Genomic DNA, 16,653 nt, shown 5'->3' with positions numbered 1-16,653 from the left:
CCATTCTTTATTGCTTTCAGATTCTGGCTCATCCTGGAAGGCTGATGTCTCGACGGTACGCATTCAGGTCCATAGTCATCAAAAGATGCACAAAAAAAAAAAAAGAGCATTGTCAATTACCCCTCCCTAAATACAAACCCCAGCATTTCATCACAATTCAAATGGAATCATAGTGCCAGGAATTGTGTCTTGTGAACGGGCCTTAAGAAGAATATTTCCTTCTGCCTCGTCTGCACTATTCACTTTTACCAATAGATGGTGCAACTTCTTTATAAGATGGGTATTCCATTTCATACTATAGGCATATTTGCACTCATAGTTAAAGCAATTCAATGCCATTTGTCATTGTTCCATGCTACATAAAGCAAGGATGTATAGTCAGGCAGACAGTGAGTTGGGATTCTCCATAGAAAGGCTTTGTAGGAGAAAACACAAAGTTCCACAACAAACTCATCAGTGATCCCTTGTAACCAAGTCTGATTATCTTCCAAAGTTAGATCCGTGAATGACTGGATACGGACGTTCTTTCTTTCACATTTAGGATGTAGGTTTCCAGATGGAAGGCAGTCCTGACAAAGGTTTGCTTGAAGCACCTTCTTCCTCTTGACATGTTCCTCGCTTTCACCCTCTATTTCTGCTTCTTCAAAATCCATGGAATTGTTGGCAACTGCTGACCTCTATTCAACGCTCGGAGGCAAGGCCTTTTCAATTCTCTCTCGGTGTTGATGCCACATTTTTAAAGATTCACTTTAAGTCCATCTTTAAATCTCTTTTGCCATCCACAGACATTCCATTTTCCATTCTTGAGCTGAGAGTCAAGCAACTGCTTTGGGAGACTGGTTTCTGGGCATTCAGACAATGGTGCATTTGGCCCAACAAAGTGGATGGCAGAGGGTCATGGTTTCAATGCTGGTGGTCTTTGCTACTTCTTCCAGAAGACTGGCGTTTCTGCACCACCAGTCTTCTTCCCAAGAGATCTGCACAATTTTTCAAAGGCAATACTGATGGAAGTTGAGAGTTTTGGCAATTTGGGGCCTTTTACAAGTTGTTCAGGGCAGGGCCGTAGCCAGAAAAAAAATTCGGGAGGGGTTTAAAATTTCGGGGGGGGGGTTGAAAATTTCACGGGGGGTTGAAACCTGCCTCCTAGCTCACGCTGAAGCAAAGAGCACAGCAGGGGGCAGAGCAGCCTTCAATAGCCTGCAGCTCTGCCCCTGTCAACCACCTCCACCAAGTCTGGCCTCCTTAATGAGAGCATTCAACACTCCCCCCCCCCCAACTTCATTGCTTCACTACATCGGCTATTGCTGCAAGTAATGACAGTGTGAATAAATTGTCAATATTTACTTGAGATAGTGCTTGCAGTTCTGGAGGGACTGTTAATTTTTTGCGTCTCATAGACTTACCATGGGGATTTGGTTAACCAGTTAAAATTCATGAGTAAACCAGGTTTTTTTTTAACCTGAAAGATTTGGGGAGGGGGTTGAACCCCTAACCCGCCCCTCCACCCCCGGCTACAGGCCTGGTTCAGGGCCCTTTTACAGTTGCCCAGGGCCAGTTTTGGCCATTTGGTGTCTTTTAAAGGTTGTTCAGGGCAAAGAAACACAATATTTATAGAAATACAGAGTTGTCAAAATTCAAATTTCCCGTGCCCGCCCCCTGAGCTGGCCTCGCGGTGATTGGCTGGAGTATCAGCTGGCTGGGAGGTGAGGCTCAGCAAGGCTGGGGTTGTCCAATCAGAGCATTAGCCCCACTTCGGCTGCTCAGCCAATGAGGAGGCAGGAGGCGGGCCGGGTGCGAAACAATTAATGAAATGGGTAAAATGATAGGATTAAGGTGACCAATGTTTGCCCAACGACCCAGTGATAGTGTAGGCTCTCAAGCTGAGTCCAAGTTATTGTTTTAACCTTTTGAAATAACATCTTTGTCTAGCCCCGAGGGCCAGGTCCTTTGGTTTTTCCTTGCTGTGATATGGGGTTCATTGTCAGAGCAGAGACTTGATTTCAGATCAGGATATGACACGGTAGGGAAGCTGTGGCAAAATCCCCGGTTCCTTGCAGATAGGGAATTGCCCTTTATGTTGGCTGATCCAATATGTCCATAGACCCTATTGTTTCTGAATGGCCTGGCTATCAGTCCTTTGAGATCCAGACAGATAGAGCCATTTATTTATTGTCCATGCAAATATGTCTTGGTTGAGTCCTTTGTCTAAGGAATTACTGGCCCAGGAAGTTTGGAAACTCCAAGAGCCATGAGTTGCTGGCTTTATGAAAAAGGTGGCTTCTTCCTTCATTTTTCAAATATTGACATACATATAGGGAATGGGGAAATGGGGTATGGGAGCATACATGGAATCTGAGAGGGGAGGAGGGGAAATCGTGCAGGGTCTAGGAAAGTTCATAACAGCCCCCAAAGTCCATGGAAGTTTATAAACAGTCATAAAAAGTTCATGGGAATCTGTAAAGAGTCCAAAAAGTACCTAGAAATTGTAAAAGTTAATAAAAGTTGACAAAAATCCAGGAAAGTTTCTAAAAAGTTCATAAGAGTTTGTAAGAGTCCACAAGGATTCATGAGGTGCAAGTAAGTCCATGGGAGCACTGGATTGTCACAGTCCATTTAATAGACTGAAGGTTTATTTCATAAATTTTTAGTCCATGACAGGCTGGAGTGGCCTGCCAGAGGTTGGGGGTCCCCAGGGGTGACCACATGGGGCCCCTCTAATCCAGCAGGCTTCTGGGCTCGGGGTAATGTCCACAATGTGAAGGCACAACCATGGCTGCTGCGTGGGAGCCATGGAGAAAGACGTTCTGGTTACCACATGAGGTTCCACCTGATGAGGTGGCATTGTGGGGCACAGGGGTCTGTTCAGCAGAAAGTGAGATAGCAGTTAGTCTCAAATTAGTCCCAGGAAAAGATTGACAGTGGTTTGGAGTCGATCGGTTGACCCGCGGATACGGGGGCCGATGGGTTTCCTTATCCATGGTTCAAAGGAATGCAGTTTCGCCCTCCCTGGGATGCTGTAAGAGCATCCCGGGAGAGCCAGCAGTGATCTGAGGCTCGGAAAAGGAAAGGTTCATTCTGGAAAGTATTTGAGTCAGTAAAGGGACACAATGTATAACTATGAAGAGGAAAAGTTAGAAGGAAAGATGCTTCTTTTCAAAGATCCATGCTCTCAGGAACTGTGGAACTCCCTGCTGCGTGATCAGATCAGCTTGAAGGCTGGGGCCTGCAAGTTCGCCCTCAGTAGTTCAGAGTTTTGCCCATTGAGTGCCTTTTAAAGGTTGTTCAGGGCCTCTTTAGAATTGTTTAGGGCCCGTTTTGCCCATTTTGTGGTTTTTAAAGGTTGTTTAGGGCCTATTTAGGGTTGTCCAGATCTTGTTTTGTCCATTAGGTGCCTTTTAAAGGTTGTGTGGGGCCTCTTTAGTGTTGTCTAGGGTCGTTTTGCCCATTGGGTGCCCTTTAAAGGTTGTTTAGGGCCTTTTAAGGGTTGTCCAGGGCCTGTTTTGTCCATTGGGTGAGTTGTAAAGGTTGGTTAGGGCCTCTTTAGGGTTGTCCAGGGCCCGTTTTGCCCATTGGGTGCCTTTTACAAGTTGTTTAGAACCTCTTTAGGGTTGTCTAGGGCTCGTGATTGCCCATTTCGTGCCTTTTGCCAGTTGTTTAGGGCCTCTTTAGGGTTGTCCAAGGCCAGTTTTGCCCACTGAATGCCTTTTAAAGGTTGTTTAGGAGCCCTTTAATGTTCTCCAGGGCCCGTTTTGACAATTTGGTGCCTTTTACAAGTTGTTTAGGGTCTCTTTAGGGATGTCCAGGGCTTGTTTTGCCCATTGGGAGCCTTTCAAAGGTTGTTTAGGGCTCTTTAGGGTTGTCCAGGGCCCGTTTTTGCCCATTTGGCAGCCAACTCTCCACAAAAGTTGACCTTGATGCCAAACTCCAACCTCGCCTGAGCAGTGCGAGTGCAGCACTGTTTTGAATGAAGCAGGGAGTGATCGAGAAGATACCAAGATGCTTGCTCATAAAGCTGTTGTCCTCTCAATTCTATTGTGAAACAAACTCGAAATCTCAGGATTATAGAGCATTGGCTATTTGAACTGAGAGCATAACTGCATAATGGAGATGGATGCTGTGTCAGTCCAGGAGAGCTCACTTTGGGCTTCATTTTACCTCAGAACCATAATTATTAAAAACTAGCTGTACCCGGCCACGCGTTGCTGTGGCCCATTGTGGAGAAATGGGATAGAAAGAAAAGAGGAAGAGCTGGTTTCTAAGCTATCAATACACAACTGGAGTGGCAAAGTGTCAACCTAATATAGGCCCCTTTTCAGTCTCCTCGAGGCCAACGAGTTTTATGGATGTGTGGAAGGGCCCTGGGTTACCTGAGTCCACACTGTCATATAACCCAGTTCAAAGATATTATATAGATATTATTATTGTTGCTGTTGTTATAGACATATAGATATTATTATAGGCATATAGATATTATTATTATAGACACAATTATTATTATTAAAGGTATATAGGTATTATTATTATAGATGTTATTTTTATTTCATATCAACATTTTATTATTATTATTTACAGTATTTATATACTGCCTTTCTCACCCCTGGGGGGATTCAAAGCATTGCATGAATTAGTAAGGATGGGGCAGTAAGGAAGGCAGGCCCTCCCCAACCGGGCCTGCCTTCTCCCGGCTTCAGGATGGGGTCTCGCCCCATCCTGAAGCCGGGAAAAGGCGGGGGAGGCGGCAGGCGGTGCCCATGCTTTGGGCCCATGCTGCCTGCCCCCTCCCCAACCGGGCCTGCCTTCTCCATCCCCATTCCCAACCACCACCCCCCCTTCCTACCCTCCCTCTCCTCAGTAGCAAGCAATATTTGTTGTACAATGAAAAACTGTCAATAAAGATATTTTTTTTTAAAAAGGATGGGGCGAGACCCCATTCTGAAGCCAGGAGAAGGCGGGGGAGGCGGCAGGAGGCGCGGCTTTGGGCCCGCACCGCCTGCCCCCTCCCCAACCGGGCCTGCCTTCTCCCGGCTTCAGGATGGGGTCTCGCCCCATCCTGAAGCTGGGAGAAGTCGGGGGAGGCGGCAGGCGGTGCGGCTTTGGGCCCATGCTGCCTGCCCCCTCCCCAACCGGGCCTGCCTTCTCACGGCTTCAGGATGGGGTCTCGTCCCATCCTGAAGCCGGGAAAAGGCGGGGGAGGCGGCAGGCGGTGCCCATGCTTTGGGCCCACACCGCCTGCCCCCTCCCCAACCGGGCCTGCCTTCTCCTGGCTTCAGGATGGGTTCTCGCCCCATCCTGAAGCTGGGAGAAGGCGGGGGAGGCTGCAGGCGGCGCGGCTTTCGGCCCGCACCGCTTGCCCCCTCCCCAACCGGGCCTGCCTTCTCACTGCTTCAGGATGGGGTCTCGCCCCATCCTGAAGTCGGGAGAAGGTGGTGGAGGCGGCAGGCGGCGCGGCTTTCGGCCCGCACCTCCTGCCCCCTCCCCAACCGGGCCTGCCTTCTCATGGCTTCAGGATGGGGTCTCACCCCATCCTGAAGTCGGGAGAAGGTGGGGGAGGCGGCAGGCGGCGCGGTTTTGGGGCCGCGTTGCCTGCTGCTTCTCGACACCCCGCGGGCCAGATAAATGCCCTCGGCGGATCAGGTCTGGCCCGCGGGCCGTCGTTTGAGGACCCCTGTGTTAATCCCACAGACCAACATTACGTTTTTATTTATATAGATTGAATTGAATGGTAGACATGTAGTGAATAGGAAAATATGAAGGAAAAACCAACAATTTCATATATTAGTCCCAGTAATTGTATGTTTAGGATGTGTTTTTTACTCTAGGTTTGTTTCATTGTAGGTTTACGTGTCTTCTATCAAATTTTTTGTGTTTTTCTTTTTCCTTTCATCACCCTTTAAGAAGAGAAGCAGTTTTCTGGGCATTTCTAGGTTTGAAGAGATTTGAAATCTTCTTTTCCATTTTGTCCGACATTCTCCCTCATAGGAAAAAAATGGATTACGGAACATTTCCTTTGAATATTATGCTTCAGATGAGGCCTTCCCATATTTTTACATCTGACCCTCATTTTTATCCCCCCTTTAAAAAAAAAGAATTACTTGTGTTCTGTTTGTTTGACAGGGCTGGATAAGTGTTCTCCTCATATTGTGTCAAACCAAGTTGTGTGTATTGTGCATGGAATTACAGAAATGACTTTGGAAAAAGTGCTTATATTGGGTTTTCTTGACCTTTTATGATTTTTTGGTGGAGAAACATGTCTACACCGTGGTTTGGAAACTCCCAAAAACTTTACATCGTTGGGTTCTGTTGATTTTTTTTGGTCTTGATTTTACCTCAGAAATTACCTCAGAGAAAGAATAAAAAGGCCTTTAGAGAAGCTTCTGGCGCCCCAGCCAATAGGAAACGGGAACAGTCCCGCACGCGGCGAGGCCCCGCCCCCAACAGCTCTTCGGCGCGCTCATTGGCTGAGCTGCTTAAAAAGTGCAAGCGTCGCTCAGCAACAGGGCTGTTTTGGCCCTCGACGCCCGCCGTAGTTCGTTGGCTTGTCTCTTCGCGAAGCCCGAGTGCCCGTCAGTCGCGGCGATGTCGCGGGAAGGGGCGGAGGCGAAGCCCGTCACAGTCAGCGACGTGCAGGAGCTGATGAGGAAGAAGGACGAGATCGAAGCCCAGATCAAAGCCTACTACGAAGTGCTGGACGATGTAAGGAAGAGGGACGGGGGAGCCCAAACCCGGGACTACAACATCCATCATCCCCAGAAAGGCCCGTAGCCAGGATTTTGATTGGGGGGGGGGGGCTGAGTCTGAGCGAGAGAGGGTCTACCCTAGCAAACCTTTTGTATTGTTACCCCAATACCCCTATGCATATGGGATATATTGAGCATGGTGATCAGATCATGATATGAATAAACATAACAGTTTAAATAATGTACCACTAAGGCCTTCTCACAGACCACCATCAGAATTTCGGCTACATGCCTGTCCCCAGAGAAGCTTTTGGGAATGGGTTTTGCAATCCAAAGCTGGTGTGACAGGCCTCAGATTTCCCCAAGCTTCAGCAGGAGCACCGAAAGTCTTTTCTCTGCCTTTAAAATATAATATCTGTTGCTCTTGAACCTATTATTAGCGACTTTATTTCTTTCTTTCGCCTGGTTTGGAGAAATTATATCTTCTTGATCTAAAACTACAGGTTGTGTGTTTCTTATCCACAATCGTTCGGACCAGAATTGCTTGGGATTTGGTGTGATTTCTTGTCCATGGGATTCTTAACAACAACAACCTCATTTATGCTTCATCTTCGCCTTCTACACATAGCTTGAAGGCAATTTTGCCTACGATAGAACCCGCTGAAAGCAACTGCAGTGGACAGTTGTATGTTTCAGAGTGTTTTGGAATCCCAGGTAAAAGATGCTCAACCTGTCCTAACTGCCCTGGTCCCCTAGCATGGAGCCCTGGCGGTTAAAGTGGTGTCAAGTTGCATCAGTTCTACAGTGTAGGTGCACCCCTCACTGGGATCCCCTCTACACTGCCATATAATCCACATTATTTGCTTTGAACTGATTATATGAGGCCCCATCAACTCTGCAATATAACATCCAGATTATCTGCTTTGAACTGGATTATGTGACAGTATAGACTCAATGTATTGTCGAAGGCTTTCATGGCTGGAATCACTAGGTTCTTGTGGGTTTTTTCGGGCTATAGAGCCATGTTCTAGAGGCATTTCTCCTGACGTTTCGCCTGCATCTATGGCAAGCATCCTCAGGTTGAGAAGGTCTTCTCAACCTCTGAGGATGCTTGCCATAGATGCAGGCGTCTCAACCTCTGAGGATGCTTGCCATAGATGCAGGCGAAACGTCAGGAGAAATGCCTCTAGAACATGGCTCTATAGCCCGAAAAAACCCACAAGAACCTAGTATAGACTCAGATAATCCAGTTCAAAACAGATAATCTGGATTATATGGCAGTGTAGATCCAGCCTGAGGGCCCTTCCAGACAGACCCTATATCCCAGGATCTGATCCCAGGTTTTCTTTTTATCCCAGATTATCTAACAGTGGAGACTCATATAATCAGATCTAAAGCAGAAAACCTGGGATTAGATCCTGGGATATAGGGCCTGTCTAGAAGGGTCCTGAGTCCACACACTGCCATATAATCCAGTTCAGAGCAGATAATCTGGATTTTATATGGTAGTGTAGAAGAGGTCTCAGGTAAGCATCCATGGAATTGCAACCTTCATTACTTCTTTGATGGCTGATAGCTTTTATGGCAAGGTTGAGAGCCACTGTGCTTCTGACAGTTGAATGGAAGGGGTTGTATTCCCTCCTGTTATTAGAAGCAAGATATTAAATGCATCATGTTATGTGTAGGAAATCCCCCCTTTTCCCACTCCTTAATTCCCCTGGTTATTGGTTAAACTGATGCAAAATGCTCATTACTTTGAAAGGCTTTGGTCCTCATGTGCTGAGTCACTGGAGAAGGCCAAATGTGGAGCTCCAGCTATTGGCATTTTGCTCCTGAACAAGACATTGGGGTATATTTTTGGAAGAGTTTTTCTTCCCGTCCCTTTTGTCAAGTTAAACCAGGATGACTGAGGCTGGATCTACACTGCCATCTAATCCAGATTGCACTATGCAGCACGATTGTTGTTCCTAGGTTATACATGTAATTCCCTAATTGGCTCTATCATAAAAACATGGAAAAGTGTGTCAAACATCCTGCAGCACTTTTGCTCTTAGTTTTTCAATGATTCTGTCATAAGAGTCTCAACCAATTCAACCTAGTTTGTGGTGGCCATAAAAATGAAGTTTTTGGAGTAGAACAACTATTTTCAAAGTAGGTATCACACAATTAAACAGGAAATAACACTTTCAAACTAGGAACAGATTTTTTTCAAATGTTATATAGTGTTATCAAAGCAGATGATCCACATTAGCTCCTTTGAACTGGATTATATGAGTCTACACTGCCATACAATCCAGTTCAAAGCAGATGATCTCGATTTTATATGGCAGTGTAGATCCAGCAATAGACAACCCATTTTCAGCAATGTGGGGTGGGACATTTTCCATTGTATATCTCTCCATAATTTCTTTTAACCCAAACTTGTTCCATAGATTGTATTAACAACACAGAAGTTCAACGGTGGCAACTGGAATAAAGTTGAATCTAAAATTAAGTTTATTTACCTTTCTAGGAAGTGTGTTATTATTTACATAACTCTACAGGAATGCTAAAATTCACTGTTGTCTCTGCCTTTATTTTTTAAATCATAATATAAGGTTAACTACTGAACTGTTTTACTGAACTGTCTCATCATTAAAGGTTTACATGCTTTCCTGTTGTTAAAAATGCCTAAATAATGCTTTTAATTTAATTAACTGAAGTTTTAGAGCACTGTGTAGTTAGTTATAGAGGTATTTTTGCCAATCGGATATTTTAGTTCAGCTGTTTTTGGTATAGAAAACAATGCTTGTGTGATCTTTACAGCATATTAAATTAACACACTAAAATTTTTGCCCACTAAATAAAAATCAAATGTCTAAAATCCACTTTCCCTTGACTGGCTTTTTTCTAAGCCCCATTGAACTCAGTTGACTAGGATTCCAGCTTCAGTGAACACGATGTTAAGCTGTGTGTTTTGTAGCAAGCTCCTATTTTGTATTTCCTACAAAATAGCTCTGCAAAGTCACTTTGTTCTCCTTTTACCCTGCAGCAAAAAGGTGTTGGGATGCATGAACCCCTTGTGGATGTTGAAGGCTATCCGCGTTCAGATATTGATCTTTACCAAGTCCGGACAGCAAGACACAACATCATCTGTAAGTATTAAGTCCTTAATTTGATTGATTGTTAGTTCTAACTTAGTTCCATCATGCACAGTGGTGCTTACTTCAGGATTACACCCTGATTTGAGGGGGTTTTTTGGCTTGGAAAATGGGATGGGGATCCAAACAGGAAAAAAGCCCAAAACCTATCAAGAGTCTGAGGAGTAGAAATGCATACATATAAAGTTAAGAATCAAGAGACCTCTGAGCCAATGTTGTGTCTGGGCATCTGTTTCCATCATTTTTATGTAATAGATCTTCTCTATTAATGGTGGAGAGTGGACAAGATCAGAGATAGGCCAGGGTTCTCAGTGGGTGACAATACCAGTGTAACTCCCTGCTGCCCACCCCTGCCTTAGGTTATGGGTTTATTTTGTCTCTAGGTCTGCAAAATGATCACAAGGCTTTGATGCAACAAGTGGAAGAGGCGCTCCATCAGCTTCATGCCCGGGATAAGGAAAAGCATGCAAGGGATGAGGCGGAGGCTCGAGCCGAAGCTAGAGGCCAGGGCCTGCCCTCGCCTCAGCCTTTTGCCAAGGTGAACGCCATCACCCCAGGATCCCCGGCAAGCCTTTCGGCAAGTACTGACGCTCCTTGCTCTTGGTATCTGTCAGTCTGGTTTTTATTCTGGTTGTCAACCTAAGGGCAAATCACCTTGACTATGTTTCCCTCTGAAGGGCTTGCAAGTTGGTGACGAGATTGTGGAGTTTGGCTCAGTGAATGCACACAACTTCCAGTCGCTGCAGAATATTGCCACTGTGGTGCAGCACAGCGAAGGGGTAAGAATGAGGGATATTATTATTATTATTATTATTATTATTATTATTATTAGGACTTTGACCACTAGGCAGGTGAATTTGGGAGTTCTATTTTGTGTGGCCAAGTTGAACAATTGACCAGTGGTAGAGAAGGAGTTTAGTTTGTATCGATGACCCTGTTAGCTTCTCTTTTTAATTTTGCCTTGGGAATTTGAGACTAGAAAAAGATAATGGAAGCTAAGAACTGACTGGCCTGGACAACTATAGCCCAACCTGGAGAGCAATCCAGGCTGAACATATGTGTATTGTGTTACTTCTCTCTGCCCATAGAAAGCATTAAGTGTGACTGTGATCCGTGGAGGAGAAAGAATGCATCTGGGCCTCACCCCGAAACGCTGGAGTGGCAGGGGGCTTCTGGGGTAAGCATGCGAAACACCTCTCTGGTAGTGAAAGCCACAGCTTTTTGTATAATGCTTTAGACCAGTGGTTCCCAACCTGTGGTCCATGGACCATAAGAATGAAAATATGGTCCACGGCCTCACCATTACTACATAGTTGCCTGGAAACCACGCAGCAACAAGAGCGACTGGTCTCGCGAAACCCTCTTATAGTGCCAAGGCAACAGGGATCTCGGGAGGGGAGAGGCTGACTACCCACAAAAGATTGCTACTACCACATCAGTTCTAGATTATTAAATATGGTTTTCTGTGGGCCAGCAGATGGCGACTACTGAATGGCATATGTTCTGTATCAGAAACTAGAGTTGATGTCATCTATCAAATTAAGTTTTCTGAATCAACACCCTAAATAACCAAACCAAATCTAAAGTTGACCAAAAACTGATTCGTAACCCTTTTGCTACTAATGTTGGAAAGTGGTCCCTGGTCAAAAAAAGGTTGGGAACCACTGCTTTAGTCAATAATATAGAATACATCTTGTTCTCTAAACCTGCTCCCTTCTTAAATGAGGCACCAAGATGGGGCTTGGCCAGAGTAGAATATGATGGGACTATTACACCCATAGAATCCTAGAGTTGGAGGAGACCTGGTGGGCCATCCAGTCAAACACCATTCTGCCAAGAAGTAGGAAAATTGCATTCAAAGCACCTCCGACAGATGGCCATCCAGCCTCTGTTTGAAAGCCTCTCTAAAGAAGGAGCCTACACCACACTCCAGGGCAGAGAGAGAGTTCCACTGCTGAACAGCTCTCACAGTTGGGAAGTTCTTCCTAATGTTCAAGTGGGATCTCCTTTCCTGTAGTTTGAAGCCATTGAATCAGACATCCCCTGATCTGGAAACTATGCCTCTATTAATGCAGGCTAAAATCACGTTTGCCTTCTTTGCTTCAGCATCACTTTTTTGCTCATGCTCCTCAAGTACCACTTATGTCATTTTTCTGTACCATAAACATTATTTTATGGTGAAGATAAGATCATCTGCTGCAGAAGTGCGCATTTGTGGCCCTCCAGCTTACAAACATGGCCACCAGAAGTTAAGGGGCAAGGCAGTTGTTGTGATATATCGTGACTGACAAAGCCTTTCACGTGTTTGCATGTAACCGCTGAAAAACTGGTTTATAATAAAATAGCATTTTGTTGGTTTGGCTTATTTCTGTCATTTCTGCAATCATGATGGCAAACTGAAAACTAGAGGTATATATGAACACCCCCATCCACACTGGACCCCAAATCAACCACTCTGATTAGGGCCTGGTTCACTCTTGATCAGTTCGCATAACCTGCACATATGTACACAGAGACTAATTTCTTTCTTCCTTCTCATTCCCAGTTGCAATATCATCCCATTGCAAAGATGATTCCCAGCGGCAAGGCTCCCAACAACTTGGTGCCATTTCAGTTTGAGTTGACCACTTTAACCTGAAGAAGCTGGAACGGGGAACATGAATTGGGGAGGTTTTGGTGTTTCCTGCCAAAGAAGTTTATAGAGTTATTTGCACACTCAGATTGAAAGTGTACTGGTTCAAAGAGTTAGCTTGGCCTGTCCTTGTGCAGTTTGTTTAAAAATTAAAGACAAAAACAACAACAACAACAAAACCCCAGAACAGGCATTTCGCTTTAGTGCGGAGTCTGGTAAGTTATTTGTGACCTCCCTTTTATTCTTTCATGTTTGTTTCAGAATTGACCTGTAAAGGTTTATACTAGCATTTAAGGTGTAGTTTTTCCTGTTTTCAAGCCATACTCACTGAGAGGTTTCTGAAACCTTTTAAGAAAGTTAGCTGCTGTGGTATTTTGCATTGCCATATTAAAATCATTTTGAATAAACCTGCCTTTTCAAAAATGTGTATGTTCGACTTGTTGTGACTAGCATCCTGGGCCTCTGTGTGTATCTCATTTACCCCCCAGGGAAGGATGTATAGTATTGCAGTCTCAATCTGGAAGATTTTACAAACAGGTTTTAGCAGAGTTACAAGATGGATGCAATGTAGCTTACCTTGGCTTTACTTTTCTGTCTTGGCCGTAATGACTACCTTGATAGTCAATAATACTAGTGGAGTATCTCTTATCTGAAATACTCGGGACCAGAAATGTTTGGGGATTTTTTCAGGTGTTTACATATATGTGTGTAATGGAGATGGGACCTAACTCTAAACATGAAAGTCATGCACCATATGTTTCACATATCCCTTATGTGCATAGCCTGGGGGTCACTGTATACACAGTATTTTAAACCATTTTGTGCCTGAAATAAAGTTGGTGTACATTGAGACACCCAAAAGCAAAGATGTCTTACTTCCTTGGACAATGTTTGGAGAATTTTGGAATTCCAGATAAGGGATGCTCAGTCTGTATATGTCAATCCCAAAAAGCGCCTATTTTTCCTTGTTTAGATTTTGAAAGGTAAAGTAGCCCATTCTCACAGGTGTACAATCTAAGGGGGGGGGTGCAAAATCTCAATTTATTTAGCAGAAATGGCTGTTTGTATTAAATGTTGTTAGTCAACAATGTCCCAGAAAGGGACAGGAAGTAGTTGGGGATCTACATATATGTGATCAATATATAGTCCGTTGCTGGGTTGACTCTCATATGGTTTAGTGGGAGCTTCGGTAGTTTAGCTCTTTGGCTCTCAGTTGTTTGCCTGCAACTCATATCTGCCTTAGTCAGCAAAGAGAACAATGGGGAATGATGAGCATTGCATCCCAACAATAAGCAGAGAGCTACCTCAATCTCTAGTTTTGTCCTTATACTATGAGGAAAAATATGCTGGATGATGCCATGTCTTCTGCGTTGAATTACATTCCAGCTACAGTTCTGATTAAATTCTGTAAAGGCATGCCTCGCTTAACACAGTTTTTGAAAAAGGCGTCCTTTTGTATTGCCTTGATTTGGTCTGCTCAGCCCCCACTTCATTGTTTAAGTGGAAATTTGGATTTATTTAAAACAGGAACAGCACTGGGAGGGGTGCCGTTGGGATGGAGACATACAGGTTTTAGTGTTGGCAGCATCTCTGCAATAAACAAGGCAATAAAGCAGACACTGGATAGAAAAGGGCTTCTCCAGCCAATGGGAGCGTAATTGTAGATCTGGAAAGATCAGTGGCAGCTGCATCAAGAATCCTTTACTGAAGAGGTGTTCAAACCAGAAGAGAGAAAGGGGGAGAACAGGTAAGTCCAAAACCTGTTAGCCCCAACAAGGTATATCGGTATGAAAATAAATGTAGGCACCAAAAGGGAAATCAAAAGAAAAAGTTCCTGTTGGTAAAAGCTGTGCAACAAGGAAATGCGCGGTTGCCTTGGAATCATCCAATGGGGTCTCCTTTGGAGGTTTTCAACAGACTGGGTGGTCATCTGTTGGCAAGGCTTGGATTGTGTCTTCCTACCTGGTAGAATGGAGTTGGACTGGATGACCCTTGGGGTCTCATCCAGCTGTAGGATCCAACCATTGCTCCGTTTAGCTCAGCATTTTGTATACACATTGGCCATGGCCCCTCAAGATGCAAGCAAGATGGATTCATGGTCAAGGTTGTCCAGTGAAAATGGGAGAGGCCTCCTGTACCTTTTATTCAAAAGGACAGGAGCCCTCTCCAGTTCTCACTCTGGGCAACTGTATTTCTCCTTTGAGCCTGAATATATCTACAGTGTTGAATGATTGAAGTTTGGCCCCATGTTCACTGCCATGGCTCAGTGCTATGGAATCATGAGAGTTGTAGTTTGCTATTGTCTTTTTGCCTTCTCTGCCAAAGAGTGTTGGTGCCTCACCAAATTACAGTTCCCAGGATCCCACATCAAGGAACCATGGTAGCTCCAAACTATTAATTCTACAGTGTAGATCCCCCCCCCCCCCCCCCCCGGTTACTAGGAGAGGGCAGGATTGTATGCCAAGCCCACACTTCACAACTAGTCCTCTAAACATGGCTTTGCCTCTGGAGACATTTTCTCACCTGAGGACTTTTCATACTGCACAATTTTAACACTATGATTCCACTTTTCATGGCAGGTGAAATCCTGGGATTTGTCATTTGGGGAGGAGCATTTCGAATTCTCAGCCATAGGGTTCAAATTTCTCCCTAAACGACGAACCTCTGACTTTGCTGGGACAAGGTTCTGCAGGCGTTGCATGTTACCTGCTTGCATAACAAAGCCAGCTAAGGTGCCATCTTTGAAGTGACTGATACTCCGTCCAAGTTTCAATCTGACAACCTTTTTTGGGATGTTACAAAAGAGCAGCAAATAATTACTGATTTTATTTTTCAGTGGTCTTTGCAGGGAGGCATTTGCGGGCTTGGTATTTTTTGCCTGAGGCGCCCAAGCAACAGCTGGCCGTGGGGACTTGGCATGCTTTTGGGGATCGTGGGTGGAATGTGTGCCTTGCCTCAGGCTCCCAAATGTCTTGGGTCAGGAGCTAGGCTGAATATAAACAACATGTAGCTGGTCTCAAGCTCTGGACACAAGCAGTTTCAGCCCCCAAATTTAAAAAGTTACCCATTGTGTCAGGCAGCCAATTTGCGGCCTGTCGCTCTTGGGCAGTTGCCTGTTGCCATGGGAACGGGAATCCGATGCAAACAGTTGGCGTGCTTCTGCAGCTGCTGCTCTGCTTGGCACGGGGACCGGCAGGTGAGTTGGGGAGAGACAGGTGAGGCTGAATCAAAGGGGGAACGGGCGCTGTGTCAGCGCCAAGCCTCGGAAGGGCATTCCCAGTATTTTTGCTTTTTGGACACTTGAGATTCCACTCAGCTACAGAAGTGTACTCCTTCTGGAGAATTTTTTAATTGCCGGATCAGGATGTGTGGGACTCCAACTTTTATCACTCCTAGCCACCACTGACTGCTGACTGAAGGTGATGAGAGTTGTAGCCGACCCAGAGGTTGGCATTGTGCCTGTCCTCTCACTGTCATAGAAACACTGACTTGCAACTGTTGTTCAAACTTTATTTCTTCATCATAGAGATTGTTTTAATAGAGCACATAGATGGAGGAAGATGCCAGTAAACCGGAAACCCCTCTGGGGGTGGCATCGGCAGAAGCAGGAGCTGAGAGGCAAAGTGAGGAGAGGGAGTTGGCAGATGATACTCCAGAGAAGACTGACTCACCCATCCAGGACACACAAGAGCCAGGGAAAGGGACCCCGGATTCTGCAGGATCCATGGAAGCAACCCAAAAGGGCGATCTTCCGGAACAGGCTCCACAAGCCAGTGTCTCTCCAGATCCTCCACAAACATCTAAAGAAAAGCATGTAAGTATTAAATTCAGAGAGATGTCACCTTGAGCTCATGGATTCAGGATGGTCTGAGATTTGTTCTTGGGACTGATTAAGGCCAGTGTGGCTTCCCCTCCAGCTCATACCCCAAAGTTAACCAAAGTGACACCAGCATCTTCTACAACCCTCAAGACAGAAAGAAACTTAACTTGGAGGTATAAAATGTAACTTTTAGACTTCAGGAATGGATGCATTAGAGCAGTGGTTCTCAACCTGTGGGTCCCCAGGTGTTTTGGCCTACCACTCCCAGAAATCTCAGCCAGTTTACCAGCTGTTAGGATTTCTGGGAGTTGAAGGCCAAAACACCTGGGGACCCACAGGTTGAGAACCACTGCATTAGAGAAATGAAATACTGATGTTTATCTC

General features: G+C 45.2%; 2 protein-coding genes across 2 annotated transcripts in view; both read left to right on the top strand.

Annotated features, from left to right (window-relative positions):
* The first annotated feature begins 6,512 nt into the window (after positions 1–6,512).
* PSMD9 (proteasome 26S subunit, non-ATPase 9) lies at positions 6,513–12,872 on the top strand. The gene is made up of 6 exons (XM_060786010.2): positions 6,513–6,693; positions 9,709–9,811; positions 10,201–10,394; positions 10,495–10,596; positions 10,906–10,994; positions 12,363–12,872. Exons 1-6 carry the CDS (start codon positions 6,577–6,579, stop codon positions 12,388–12,390), a joined length of 633 nt encoding a protein of 210 aa, XP_060641993.1. The 5' UTR covers positions 6,513–6,576; the 3' UTR covers positions 12,391–12,872.
* A 2,050-nt stretch (positions 12,873–14,922) lies between these two features.
* Positions 14,923–16,653, top strand: part of CFAP251 (cilia and flagella associated protein 251) — a 51,892-nt gene continuing 50,161 nt past the window's right edge. The window contains exon 1 of the mRNA XM_060785974.2: positions 14,923–16,263. Within this exon, the coding sequence (XP_060641957.2) occupies positions 16,000–16,263 (264 nt within the window). The 5' untranslated portion in view covers positions 14,923–15,999. The remainder of the gene's footprint in view (positions 16,264–16,653) is intronic.

Source organism: Anolis sagrei, chromosome X (genome assembly GCF_037176765.1).
Source record: "Anolis sagrei isolate rAnoSag1 chromosome X, rAnoSag1.mat, whole genome shotgun sequence".
In the NCBI taxonomy this organism is placed as follows: domain Eukaryota; kingdom Metazoa; phylum Chordata; class Lepidosauria; order Squamata; family Dactyloidae; genus Anolis; species Anolis sagrei.
This window is presented reverse-complemented; position numbering and strand designations above follow the sequence as displayed.